At 38.8% G+C, this 15,080-nt stretch overlaps 1 protein-coding gene across 1 annotated transcript in view; it reads right to left on the reverse strand.

The window, feature by feature from the left end:
* The window catches only part of LOC124550612 (protein PALS1-like), a 570,361-nt gene continuing 555,281 nt past the window's right edge, over nucleotides 1-15,080 (reverse strand). The window contains exons 13-14 of the mRNA XM_047125331.1: nucleotides 12,785-12,981; nucleotides 1-3,145 (exon numbers count right to left, since the gene is read on the reverse strand). Coding sequence (XP_046981287.1) covers nucleotides 12,799-12,981 — 183 coding nt within the window. The 3' untranslated portion in view covers nucleotides 1-3,145; nucleotides 12,785-12,798. The remainder of the gene's footprint in view (nucleotides 3,146-12,784; nucleotides 12,982-15,080) is intronic.

Raw genomic sequence — 15,080 nt, forward strand, 5'->3', positions numbered from 1 at the left:
TTTCCTATGTATCAGTACTCTTTACTAAAGAATGACACAACAGAAATATACACAGTCCTCTTTCTGGTGACAATTTTCAAGAACAATCTTCAGACACAGCTGAAAAAAACATTACTCCCTTTTTATTAATATATGGAGCAGAAAAATTGCCCCCTCTGGGTATAAACAACCGTTATGTATGTACAATAAATTTTAAAATACATGATCGCTCTTATGGTATGCCAATTCATCACCAGTTACATAACATTGCTAAAACATATTATTCATGAGAACTTTGAGCACTGTGATCCATTCTCTCGTCGTTTTTTAAAAGTTATCATTTGAAAATAGAAATGAACAATGAAATTTAATAACAATACACAATATTTATAGTCATATGTATATATATTTATATAGTCATATCTTATTTGGAAGTCTATGTGTGGAATATCATTAATAATATATTAATAAAAATAACTGTACAATTGTTTATCTAAAACACACTTCACTGATAAAACAAAAGTTGTTACAAGTTAGCTTCTCTTTAATAATACTTACACGTAATAATTAATATTTATATAAAAAATCATGCCTGATGTTGGTCAGTTAGGAAATGTTTTTTGAGTGTGATGTTTATGACAAAGAAATATGAACAATGCAAAATGATGGGATTTTTTTACAGCATTTAAATGCAATATGACTTCAGTATGGAAAGACTACGTCTCTCCCAATTTTATTTAAATGGAAGTAAATTGTAGCTACAGGTATGGCAGAAACAATGTGCTTGCATACCAGAACTGTTCCTTCAGTAACTCATATGACTAAATTTTCACTCACCTGATTACACTTAAGTTTCATAACGACATTTACCATCAAAACACAGGCACACTAATTCTCATTTGTAAAGTTCTCTAACAGAAATGGAAAGACAACAGACAATTTGGCACTTCCTACCGGCATCTCATACAACTGCCTTTTGATTTCCTACCTTTAACTCTGAAAGTAGTTCTTTCCTACTCTTGTATACGAGGGAAATTCGCAGCATACCCTCATTCACATAACTGCACACTACATTTTATTATTAGGTCCTGCAACTGTTGCAGTGACAAAATTTACAATTTTATTTCGTTTATTTACTGAACTTCGTAAATGCCGGGTAGTTCAGGTCGACTTGTTTTTTTCCACGTTGGCCTCGACTCGTAACTTGTCACAACAAGAGCACAGTAAAAATTTTACCTGAGGTACTGGTTGACATCGAGTGAAATGCCATCACCTTATAAAAGTTCTTTCCTCTCTTTGTATGAAAGATCGTTAACATGCTTTAAATGTGCCTGCTTCAGCATACTTTAAAATTAATGACAAAGCTTTGAAACACTGATTTCTGCAGCTTTTCTTGTATAAAAATCAACCTGCCATATCTTAGAAAACATTTTGATATGCGAGAAAACAAATCAATTAGGTGTTCTTATGTGCTCCTAATACCCAATGAAAAGGTGATGTTCATGAAATTAAAGGCATTCCTTCAGTGCTGTTTGGATGTAGAGTGATTGCCAGTTAACGAGTAAAGTCGATGCAGTTAACTTATAGAGCTATATAAAGAAAGAATAGAAAGGAACTACAGCCAATAATAGTAATTCTTACAGTGATTACATTTCTTTCATTCACAATATTGCGTACAATATACATATAGAAATAAAACTTGTAAAATATGAAATTTAACATCAAAAGCATTTATAAACATTTAGAATGTAAACCAGCTACTATGTGAAATCTCTCAATTCCTCAACAGTTGAAATTTGTATCTGAAGAAAAATTTTTCCCCCGACAAAACCAGGGTTGCGAAAACTGTACACTTCATGGACTTGGTTACACTGCACACTAAATGCAAAAAGCTAAAACTATTGATCTCTCTGATACAGTGAGAAATACTATGTATATTTTTCCTTCAAGTCACACAGTCAAACTTTACATGCCAATATGTTTCCTTAGTTCTGGAAATTTATAGCACCAATAAATAGTTGAGCTTCTACGATCTGTAAATGTCTTGTTACAGACTGCTACAGGCACATACAGTTTGGAATGGTTGTCTTTGGAAGAATGTATCTCATGACTTCCCAGAGTCGAGTGCTTTCTCTTCAGGGGGGTGTGAGGGAAACTAAAAGTAGGTATCAACATACGTTGTCTAGTGTATTCGTGTACATTTGTATCATTTATCACAAATGAGAAAATAAAATTCTTTAAAGTAACTAACATTTCTGTTAAAATCTCAATACTCAATCTATGACTTACAGGTACTTAAAAAATGATATATTCATAGCACTGCTCCAAATAAAATTCTTTCCTAAAAAAAAAAAAAAAAAGGAATTGTCTGTGAAACAACTCCCGTTTTCAGATACTGAAAAACACTGTGGACTTGGAGCAACGTAATGGCTTTTTATTGCTCTTGGAGTGGAGGTGATGTAACTTTTCTGAAATGAAAGAGTTGACAGAAATTATGTACAGTGGACTGACAGGGTATTTAACGTGTGCACTTGATAATATACTTCTTCTCCTTAGAGCTCCAGTTGCAGCAATGCTATCTGTCAGTCGTGTTAATGTCACACTGCAGTGAAACTTACAGCTAATGAGGGGGAGGGGTATAATTAATATAAGAAATACAGATTTTTAAAAAAAAAGACTGTACACCATTTAAACAATATACATATGTAATACTAATAGCAATGTATGTCCATTCCTTAATGAAAACAGTGTGCTCTTCAGCATAACCTTTATGGACTCCCAGCCTACAACTTCGTCACATTTTCTGTACAAAGTATCAGTGTGATGGGTTTCACCACTATGCACGAGAGCCTTACATCCATAAACAACAACAAAGATTTGTGCCTTTGGAAGGTGAAGGCACTATACGATTTTTATAGTAAAAGTACGTCACGCACCTTGCCCATTCTACCTGACACAAGTTTCTAACTTGCAAGAACATTTACTGTGTCCATTTTCTGACCAGAGATTTTAGTCCATTGCATAGCACCTTTAGCCTAACATAATATTTCACCTGTAAAGGATGAGTTGGAACTTCCCTGTCTCATGACAATGCAGCCTTCTGAACAGTATTGCTGATGTCTGTTGTCAGGCTTTGTTGCCAATGTTGTGGGTCACACAGGAGTGCCTGCAATAAAAACAGTGTTTTAATTAAGTATATTTTCAAAACTGTGTTCAAAGTACTTATGGTCATCATATATTGACTTTTTGAAAGGTATTGTGCCTGGTAAAATATTACTTTACAATGTAAATAGAGGGTTATTACAAATGATTGAAGTGATTTCACAGCTCTACAATAACTTTATTATTTGAGATATTTTCACAATGCTTTGCACACACATACAAAAACTCAAAAAGTTTTTTTAGGCATTCACAAATGTTCGATATGTGCCCCTTTAGTGATTCGGCAGACATCAAGCCGATAATCAAGTTCCTCCCACACTCGGCGCAGCATGTCCCCATCAATGAGTTCGAAAGCATCGTTGATGCGAACTCGCAGTTCTGGCACATTTCTTGGTAGAGGAGGTTTAAACACTGAATCTTTCACATAACCCCACAGAAAGAAATCGCATGGGGTTAAGTCGGGAGAGCGTGGAGGCCATGACATGAATTGCTGATCATGATCTCCACCACGACCGATCCATCGGTTTTCCAATCTCCTGTTTAAGAAATGCCGAACATCATGATGGAAGTGCGTTGGGGCACCATCCTGTTGAAAGATGAAGTCGGCGCTATCGGTCTCCAGTTGTGGCATGAGCCAATTTTTCAGCATGTGTCCTGTAACGTTTTTTTTTGCAGAAGAAAAAGGGGCCGTAAACTTTAAACCATGAGATTGCACAAAACACGTTAACTTTTGGTGATTTGCGAATTTGCTGCACGAATGCGTAGGATTCTCTACCGCCCAGATTCGCACATTGTGTCTGTTCACTTCACCATTAAGAAAAAATGTTGCTTCATCACTGAAAACAAGTTTCGCACTGAACGCATCCTCTTCCATGAGCTGTTGCAACCGCGCCGAAAATTCAAAGCGTTTGACTTTGTCATTGGGTGTCAGGGCTTGTAGCAATTGTAAACGGTAAGGCTTCTGCTTTAGCCTTTTCCGTAAGATTTTCCAAACCGTCGGCTGTGGTACGTTTAGCTCCCTGCTTGCTTTATTCGTCGACTTCCGCGGGCTACGCGTGAAACTTGCCCGCACGCGTTCAACCGTTTTTTCGCTCACTGCAGGCCGACCCGTTGATTTCCCCTTACAGAGGCATCCAGAAGCTTTAAACTGCGCATACCATCGCCGAATGGAGTTAGCAGTTGGTGGATCTTTGTTGAACTTCGTCCTGAAGTGTCGTTGCACTGTTATGACTCACTGATGTGAGTGCATTTCAAGCACGACATACGCTTTCTCGGCTCCTGTCGCCATTTTGTCTCACTGCGCTCTGGCAGCAGAAACCTGAAGTGCGGCTTCAGCTGAACAAAACTTTATGAGTTTTTCTACGTATCTGTAGTGTGTCATGACCATATGTCAATGAATGGAGCTACAGTGAATTTATGAAATCGCTTCAATCATTTGTATGTAAAATTGATTGATTCAGTCAATCAATTTTACTACTACATGTTTTATTGAAAGAGAGTCATAATTTATGCACTAGTTAATTAGAATTATAAGGCCTTCAATGGAAAGTCACGTGCAAAATGACAGTAACAGATTGGCAGGAACTGTGCGTGTGAAAGTTCTTCCAAACACTTCACTTTTTTCATAAATCTGATATCAGTTGGGACCACTCCGATCAATTCTAAAACAATTGCTTCAGATGGAATCTCCTTTACAAATCAGAACCTAAAATTCTACATAAAATAGTTCGTTCTAATGTAACATAATGGACGCTTTCCGCAACTATGTAAAATTAACTGAAATTGTTCCCTGTCCATATCTGTCTTTTTACTTGTGTTTAATAATGGTATGCCAAAGATAGATTGATACAAAAGATATCACGACATACAGGAAGCAATGACAGATAGGCACAATAAAAAAAAAGACTGCTAAAATATTAAAGCTGCTTCTACAATGAAAACACACACACACACAGGGTGCTGGAGCCTAACTACCAGCAATAATAGCAATGTATACTTAATTAATCCCAGCTTTCAAGTTAAAGTACATATGGCAGCCATATATTGACTTTTCAAAAGGCACTGTGCCTAGCAAAATATTGCTTTACAATGTAAGTCATAGCAGTTGCCATAAATGTGGAGTAACTGAGACTGACACAGGCTCCAGTGCTCTGAGGCAGTGACCGTGTGTGTGTCCGCGTGTGTGTGTGTGTGTGTGTGTGTGTGTGTTCTACTGCACAAGAAAAACTTTGTCTGAAAGCTGTAATATTTCAGCAGTCTCCATTATGCTGTCTGTAACTCAATACCCCCTCTATGTGGTGAGTAACAATCTTTCCTTTTCAAATTATTGTTATTCCATTTGGACTTCCCACTGCTTGGTTTTTCTTATATTTATTTTACCTGTTCTTTCATATGGTTTAAGGCTTTGTATTCAGTTTCTCTTTTAGAATTTATCCCTAGCCTGACTAACATATATTGGAAGACAAATCATTTGTATGCACTGAATTATCTGCATAATTAGCTTTCAGCCAAGATTAAAATAACATGATAGTAATCTGATTCATGAGGCATGTTGTACTCGTGTCAGGGCCCATTTGATGTAATGGGTATGATGATATAAGCCACTAGAATAATGGTGGCAGCCTCATTGGAAAGGGGGGGGGGGCAGTTGCAGTGAAAGTCTTGGCACAAAAGTAGCTAGCATACAATTTGACAGCTACAAACGTGCAGGTTTTCAAGATGGCGCTGTACTGATTTTTGCCTAGGTTGAAGGTGGCAACATTGAAGCAGACAAAGATTTCAGTGTTTATACTCGTGTTATTGTTTTAGTACTGAACAATAATAAACAAACATTTTTGAAGTTTTTGTTTGTTTATAAAGCTGAGATCATCATGAGCTGCGGACCTACAACAGCGGTATGCGCCTGCACACACCAAAAAGACCTCCAGTGTTTCACAGTTTAATTACAAACAAGGAAAGACAGAAAGAAATACTTTTATTTGTGAGCAACAGACACCACGCCATTTTACGTTAGCCGCTTTTAAAAATATGGCCAGTAAATGGTATCCTCCACTGATCGCACATTGACAGAGCCTTGCCTGGAAGTTGTCTGTAACTCTTTGCGACATTTCCGGTAGATTGGCAGCCAATTCTTGATGTTTGTACACTCGGGCCTTTAAGTGTCCCCAAAGAAAAAAAAAAAAAAAATCACTTGACGATAAATCAGGTGACCACAGGGGGGCAAGCAATGTATCATTGCGAAAAGAGATGTCGAGGAAATGACTCAAAATTTGTAGAGGATGTCGAGAAGTGTGAGCTGCGGCTCCATCTCGGAACCAGACTTCTTACTCTTCCCGGTCCCCGACAAACTGGTTCAAATTCAATTTATTCCACTGTAAATTTGTCTCAATATATGAGAGTTGCTTTCCTGAAACTTTACCCAAAAAAGCCATTACAAAGTCAAATCAGCCATGGATTACTAAGGGAATTAAGATATGTTGTAAGAAGAAGCGGGAAATACATGTACAGGCCAGAATAAGTCAGAATTCAACAGTATTTGCTTACTACAAAAGATACTGTAATATTTTAAGGAAAGTCGTTAAAAAGTCAAGAAGCTTACGTGTTGTGACAGAAATTAATAATGTGGATAATAAGATTAAAACTATATGGAATATTGTCAAACGGGAGACGGGGCAGCCTGACAGCGCACAGCAAACAATAGCAATAAAGCAAAATGATGATGAAGTGAGAGATAATTCACTAGTTGCAAGTATTTTTAACAATCACTTTCTGAGTGTAGCAGCAAAAATAGGATTAAAGGATTCAGTTGGGAAAAAAAAAAAAAAAAAAGTCATTCCCCAGGAGTTTAGGCCTTTAGAAATAGCACCAACATCCCCTACTGAAATTAAGGGAATTATAAATATACTGAAAAACAATAGCTCATGTGGTGTTGATGGAATCTCTAACAGAATTTTGAAGTGTTGTTCTAATTTAATAAGTGGATTCTCTAGTGATATATGTAATGCTTCACTGGCACAGGGAATTTTTCCAAACGTATTGAAATACTTAATTCCCAAACCTCTTCATAAGAAAGGGGACAAGAGTGACTTAAATAATTATAGACCAATCTCATTGCTGACTTCATTTTCTAAAATCTTCGAACAGGTTGTGTATTCAAGAGTAGTCTCACATTTAAGTGAAAATAATTTACTCAGCATCAAATAGTATAAGCTCTAAATAACAAATTATCACCAGTTGGTATTTTTGTGATCTTTCCAAGGCATTAGACTGAATGGATCACGTTACACTCTTAGAAAAACTCAGGTTTTATGATATAGAAGGCTACACATACAGCTGGTTTGAATCACACTTAACAAACAGAAAGCAAAAAGTTGTGCTGAATAACTCCAATAATGTTGGGAGGGTGGTAAATTCTAGTGAATAGGGAGTTACCACAAAGGGAGTCCCACAGGGTTCAATTTTGGGCCCTGTGCTGTTTCTTATTCATGCGAATGACCTCTCACTTAACATTCAGCAAGCAGCACTAGTACTTTTTGCAGATGACGCAAGTGTTAAAATAAATCCTATTCCAGAAAAAGTAGCTGAAGATATTGTTAAGGATGTCTTTCAAAGAATTATTAAGTGGTTCTCAGAAAATGCGCTCTCCCTTAATTTTGAAAAAGCTCACTATTCCAGTTCTGTACACCGAATAAGAGTCATACCGACAATTGATGTAGCATATGAACAGGGCTCAGTTAACAGTGTAGATTTCTTGTAATTTTTGGGTGTTGACATTGATGACAACTTGAACTGGAAGAAGCATATGACTGAGCTTCTCAAACAAGTTCAGCTTCTTTTGCTCTTTGCATAATCGCTAGTCTTGGTAATAAACAGATCAGCCTCCTAATGTACTTTGCATATTCCTACTCAATAATGTCTTATGGAATAGTTTTATGGGCTAACTCACCACTTAGACATCAAGTATTGATTGCACAAAAGAGAGCAGTGAGAATAATTAGTGGTGTTCACCCAAGGACGTCATGTAGGCACCTATTCAAGGAATTAGGTATTTTAAGTGCACCATCAGAGTAAATATATTCGCAAATGAAATTAGTTATAAATAATCAATCTCAATTTGCAAACAACAGTGATGTTCATACGTACAACACTAGAGGGAAAAATTACCTTTACTATCTGTTATTGAAGCTGTCAGTTGCTCAAAAAGGAGTACATTATTCAGCAACAAAAATCTTTGATCATTTGCCCAACAACATAATGTGTCTGGCAGGTAGCAGATCAAGTTGTTCCACATCATATCGATAAAATAATCATGAAAATGATCTACAAAACATGACATTACTAAACTAAAGACATGGAAGTGCACCACTGACCTCTATCTAGGCTTTTATTGTCTCCCACAGAAATGTACACTATTCTTGTGTGTTTGTCCAGTTTTAAAGTCTGTTCAATTCCGACCACAAACTGATTCCGTCTCAACCGAGCTGATGTCACTGTTCACCCCTCAGACACTTAAAAGCTCCTCAAAATAAATCTGCACATGACCTCAGTTGGTTGTCAAATCTTCATCTGTTAAATGTAATGCGCTCGTATTTTAATCTATTACACAACATAAAAACATTGACCTAAGCAGCAATAGTTTAGTAGACAACCCTGTGCTTTTCAAATGACGAGTTTGGGGCTTTTCACATACCCCACTTGGAAAAAAAAAAAAATTGAGTGAGTGAGTGAGTGAGTGAGTGAGTGTGTGTGTTGTGTGGAGGGGGGTGGGGTGGGGGGTGGGGGTTTAGGGGCATACTAATCCCTCAAATATGTCTACAAAGAGAATCGAGTCATATTGTAGAGCTCCACAGCCCAAGGCATTTTGTCAGAAATATAACTAATTTCATACATCCTCAGATCCATGTGTAAATACCAGGGAAGCACTGAATCCTGGTAGGCCTGAGAAATTAAACAACATAAATCACTAATCTTCAAAACATGCTTATAGACCAGACATTCTTCATGAATACTGCAAAGGACTTTCTTTACCTCTTAGTGTCATAAGTTAGTGATTACAGCACGCTTATGTCGTATTGTTGCTGCAGGAAGGGAGCACCTGTGCAATGAGAGTTTGGACAGCTGCTGTCAGATTGTGAGATTGGAGGCAGACACAGATTTCTGGAGCTTCAAGTATGGAATAATAAGTGTCTGGTCTGGCTCATATCTAGCAGCTAGTAGGAGGATAGAAGGTCACTAGAATTTTGCTAGGCTTGACACGCTCGTGGAGAATGTAAAGGCATTGTGTGAGGATTCTAAATGTAAAAATTGAGTGCTCACAGTAAAAGGAGCAGCAAATCTTACATGAGCACGGTTTTGGTGCATTGTGATCATGGGTGAACAGAGCTGTAAGTTACATAAACAGAGTTGGATGGATTGCTGTTTGCAGCAAATAGGAAGTAACGTAGAGGTAATCCCTGTGGTTTTCAGTGTGAGTGGATTAACATTAATTGTAACAGATTGTTAACATACATGCCAGGATTGGATTGGATTGGATTGTTTGGGGGAAGAGACCAAACTGCGAGGTCATCGGTCTCGGGAAGGATTGGGAAGGAAGTCGGCCGTGCCCTTGCAAAGGAACCATCCCAGCATTTGCTTGGAGCGATTTAGGGAAATCACGGAAAACCTAAATCAGGATGGCCGGACGCGGGATTGAACCGTCGTCCTCCCGAATGCGAGTCCAGTGTGCTACCACTGCGCCACCTCGCTCGGTTACATGCCAGGAATAGCTGCTTCTGCATGTTAATGTGACTTATTCCACATCTTTAAAGACTTCATTTCATTATGGGATTTACAGAACAAATGTGTACAAAAGAAAGAAAGAGTGTGTATAATTGTACGAAGTGGGAATATGCTTAATCTGACTGTGGGGGCTCCATCAGTAGTAATAAGTGAAGCAGAACTTAAATGCGAGAGGCACCTGGAACCAAAGATGAACGTATGTTAATTGCAAAAATAACATCTGAAATATTGTCGTGTTATGCAAAGTAATTATTCAAATCACTGCCGCAACATTCTAAAGGCTTGAACAATAACAAAGTAGACTGACTTTGGAAGAATAATGGTGGCGATTCTGAGTGGGGATTCTTAAACTGTGAGCAGCATATTATAGGAGCAGTTTTTACTGTAACTCGATGGTTGTCATTTGTATGAGTAAATCCTACCCGGCACAGAGTAACCAAACACTTCTGCTGAAGAATATTATGAATGCTGTAGCAGGAGAGGCAAGTTGTAACACAGGTACACAGAATATGGGCACAGGTCAGGAAAGGATTTTATATCATGTTGATGACAATGTCATTACAAGATGGAAGATTAGCTCGGTGGGGGAGAAAATCAGCCGTTCTCTTTCAAAGACACCATCCTTCCAGGCCCTTGCCTCGAGTAATTTAGAAACCTCAGGAAAAACCAAAATTTGGTTTGCCGTAAGGGGATGTGAAGCACTGTCTTTTCACTGAGTCTCCTCTGGGCACCTGTTGGTTAACCGTTAAGTACTGCACACTTGTTTATCAGAACCCTCAGATTGTAGGAATAAATGCAGTATGCAGCTTATGTAAGGGGCATTCAAAAAGAAATGAGCCGGAGGCATAATTACAGAAGCCTAATACTCGTATGTTAGAAGTATTGACACTGGCTGTTGAGACACTTGTCCTACTGTGACACGAGGCAGTGAATGACTCTCCTGTAAAATTCCAGAGGATGCGATGTTAACCAGTTCAGCACGCACAGCTGGATGTCGTCATCTTCCAAGGTGAATCGTAGAGGTTATGCTGTCGCTCTACTTTGACCAAGATGGCCCCCTTCTAATTCACTTCCTGCAGCACAGGACAACAGTGAATGCCCAGCATTACCCGCAAACCTTGACCACCCTTCGCCAAGCGATCAAATCAAAACGACCGGGCAATCTCCCCCGCGGGGTCATACTGCTCCACGACAATGTAAAGCCTCATACGATCATCACAATCGTGGCACTCCTGCAGAAACTCAAATGGGAAGTTCTTGGCCACCCTCCATACAGTCCGGACCTCTCTCCCTGTGGTTAGGCCATTTTTGGTCCCCTTAAAAAGGCTCTGAGGGGCAAATGATTCACCTTGGACAACGATGTCCAGCTGTTCGTGAGGGGGGGAATGTGTCATGTCATGAATAACACCCCCTACCCCAAACAACAATTTAGTGAAACCATTATATATAAAAATATAAACAATATGCATGCATACATTTCAGCCAATGTCTGTGCTGTGTCTACAAGCAAGACACAGCCAGGGCAAAAGTGCCACAGGCACAAAAATGCAAGCTGGTGCCAGGGCTGTAGAGACTCGTCAGTTGCGCAAGTTTAACCAGCACCACGGGCGGCACCGAGGATGAAGATACCGACTTTGCCTCGGCCAATTGCCAGCCGTGTACAATCTGCCAATAACTGGATGACAACGGACAGAAGCCTACACAGAAGATAGAAGAGCAGCTCTCGCCCAGTTGGTTACAGATCATTGTCTGAGGGTGACAGACAGGAAACGTTGTTTAGAACTAAACAGACAGCTGTTGTAAATGGCATTTGTTGTGTACTGTTAAGTTTATCTACAATTATTTGTTCTTAGCCATTGAGGGTCTTTGTTTGTGTTATATTACAAGTAGTGTTGCAGACTTCCTTATTCAACTAGTCACAAAGATAAGTAAACTTTTTTAATTCATTTGTGTGACTTTGTTACTAATTTGTTGAAGTATTGTAGAACCTTTGTTCTCCTATCCTGTTACCCAACCCTTGGGATAGCTGTGTGATAGTGGTAGTGGGAAATTGTCTTAGCAGTGTACTGCACAAGAAGCAGTTTCGAGAACTCACAAACTCGGCCTACTGTAACAATAGGGGCAGCTCAGCCTCCACAGCAGTAGCGATGAGACCTTTACAAAACTGGCAACGAAGGTTTACAAAAGTCTGTAGATTAATAAAGTAGAACGAAAACTGTGCACCCCGAAAATAACAAGCAAATTTTCGAAAATTATAAGCAGGACATCGAGTAAGATAAGACAGAAAGGGAAAGGGCCTCCACTAAGAAAAAATTTTGTCTGACTTTCCCATAAGTTGGCAGGATCTACTGACTGAAAAAATGTTCCCCATTATTCACAAGCCTGTGTAGTTCCATGTGCAGACCAGTGTTTGCAATCATAGTGCTAAGTGAAATGCTGACTGCACACTTTGATCATGAAAATTGTGCTGCTGAAAGATTGTTGCTATTGTAGTTCTTAAGTCAATTGCTTGACATGTAAATTTCAATGTTTTGCTCAAATGATATTCAATTTATGTATTGCAGTTACATTACAGTGATGTTCTAGGCACTGATCTAAATAAATTATTATACGAAAAGTGGTTGTTATGTTATTAAAATGATAGGCATATATGTCATATTCGAGGGGGGAGGAGGGTTTACAGCCACTAAAAAAGCGTGACAACCCCTCTCTTCAGAACCAAACCCTGATCTATGCCTGTAGGGGTCTCAGGTGTGCTCAACAGAGAAGCAATCACCAAAACTCACAAAGCTGACACGGTCCAGGAAGAAACTATTTGTTTTTGCTTTTAACCGTATGCCATTTCATTCGACGGCTGTGACCGCACCTGGCAGCTGACGCTCAGGACCCCTTGACCCAGGCAGCGGGCACCCACTGCGGCTCCCGCTCCAGGCTGTTGATCTCGGAGAGCAGCTGCTGGAAGGCACGGTCCGTGTCGTTGTTGATGATGATCAAGTCGAACAGGTGGCCGTACTTGTCCTCCATTTCACGTGCTTTCTCAATTATGTCCTTCAGCTCCTCCTCCTGTATCAGAGGAAGCAACTATAAGTTAGTTAGTTAGTTTATTTATTTACTTAATTTTTGTTCAGTTTGATACGTATATCAGCAGAAAATTACAGTCTGTCATAACAAATCTATAGACAGTCTATTAAAAATAAAAATGTCCTCTTGGAACTGTAAATTTCTAGAATGAAAATAATACTAATCACATACCTTAAACAAATTTACTTTGTATTAGAAAGGCAAAGATGTCAGCTTCTGCTGAAAAGAAACATTTTAGCATTTCCCTTAAGTGATTTGGGGAAAACTATGGAAACCCACCCCAATTGAGATGGCCGGATCAGGTAAACAAACGTTGTACTTCCATTATAACTCTCAGGCCGAGAGGCTGTGGTCGATATATAAAGCTATTCTCGGACATTTCATCTCCAATAACTCTCTAATGAATAATAATAATAATAATAATAATAATAATAAAAAGGGGCGTCAGCAAAGCCTTGATGTACAGGGCTTATAGAACTTATGAACCGGTTTATTTACGAGGTGAGCTGATCGCGTATGGCGGCCGTAAAAAAAAAAATTTTTAAAATGGCTACTCCAGTAAGGATGTGGCTTGAACACTCTACCAAATGGAAAGTTTTCCTCCCCTTTATTAAAAAGACCACTTATGGAAAGTGTTGACCAAGTATTGACTTAAAGGATCTGTAGACCAAGTAAGAAAATAAAAAAATGCTTAAGAATGGCAACCATTAGCGTCTCCTGGCATATATAAAATTGTTCGTAGTTGTGTACAAGTATACGTGGGAACTACAAAAAAAAGTGTTAACGTTCACTTAGCAGAACATATAAGGAACTACACTTTGGACACAGTGAATCGGCCACTGCAGATAGTACCTTCTGAGAAGGAAACCGTGCAATAAAATTCGGTGAGACTGGCGTTTTAACAAAGTTAATTTACAGTGATACCCATATGCGTAGAGAGGCGTTAGAGATTGACAAATATCGTACTAATTTTAACAGAAAAGAGTGAAATACAAATGTCGACCTTGCCAACCGTACAATGATCGAGCACAAAGGTGCCACCCAGAGGTAATCACACAGTTGGCATCGTGTGATGAATGTTGGTGCCCTCTGTACAGCTATATAAATTTGGGGGCCCTTTGAGCCGCTGATGCGGTTGCCATTTTACCTCAGAAAATATCTCCCACAGTTGGAAATAAAAGAAACATGACAGAATAGTTTTACATCAATCTCGGTCTTTCAGGCCAGAATTTTCAACTGAATCAACACCAGCTCTGGAAGCCTACGGTGAACAATTAAATCTTGTACTTCACCTCTTGCAGGAAGGAGGAGCTCATAGCCACTCAATGCTGAGGCTATCAATGCTTTTCAGTTTTTATTAATAACACAGTTATAACAATACAACTGAATGGGCCTAAAGTACTCATGTAAGAGCACCACTGTCTACTTTTCATTTGTTTCACTGAATTACAATTCCATTTGCTCAGAATTATTAACTAGCCATGACCAAACTGTTTCTACTGGTACGCAGGATATACGAGAGAGCGGAAATACTTTCACACTTCCAAAAGAATGTAATACTTCCAGTAACAAAGAACTCGGATGCTGATAGGTGCAAACATTAGAGAATCATCTTTTTAATAAGTAATGGCTGCAAAACACAGACAGTAATTATTTACAGACAAATGGGATGACCTGCAGAGACTGAACTGGGGGAATATCAGCTTTGATTCCAGAGATAGGCAGAAATAGGTGACACAATATTGTTCCCACAACTTTTCTCTGAAGATTGCCTTACTTTAGACCAACTAACATGTATAGCATTAGTGTTGATGGTGCTATTGACTGTAATATACTCTCTGAAAGTCAAAAGTCGGCAGGGATAAAATGTAGAGAGACAAATTAATATCTATATGTTTGTCAGAAACTAGATGGCAGTTAACAGTCATGAAGTGTTGTAGTCAAGCAAAATCAGGTAATGCTGAGGGAGTTAGATTACCGAGACACTAGAGGCAGTTGGTGAGTTTTTTTGGTCGGTGTGCAGAGCAAGTGACAATGACCGAAGAGGAGGGGATATAAAATTCATATCGGCTATATATATA

Source organism: Schistocerca americana, chromosome 9, assembly GCF_021461395.2.
Source record: "Schistocerca americana isolate TAMUIC-IGC-003095 chromosome 9, iqSchAmer2.1, whole genome shotgun sequence".
Classification (NCBI taxonomy): Eukaryota; Metazoa; Arthropoda; class Insecta; order Orthoptera; family Acrididae; genus Schistocerca; species Schistocerca americana.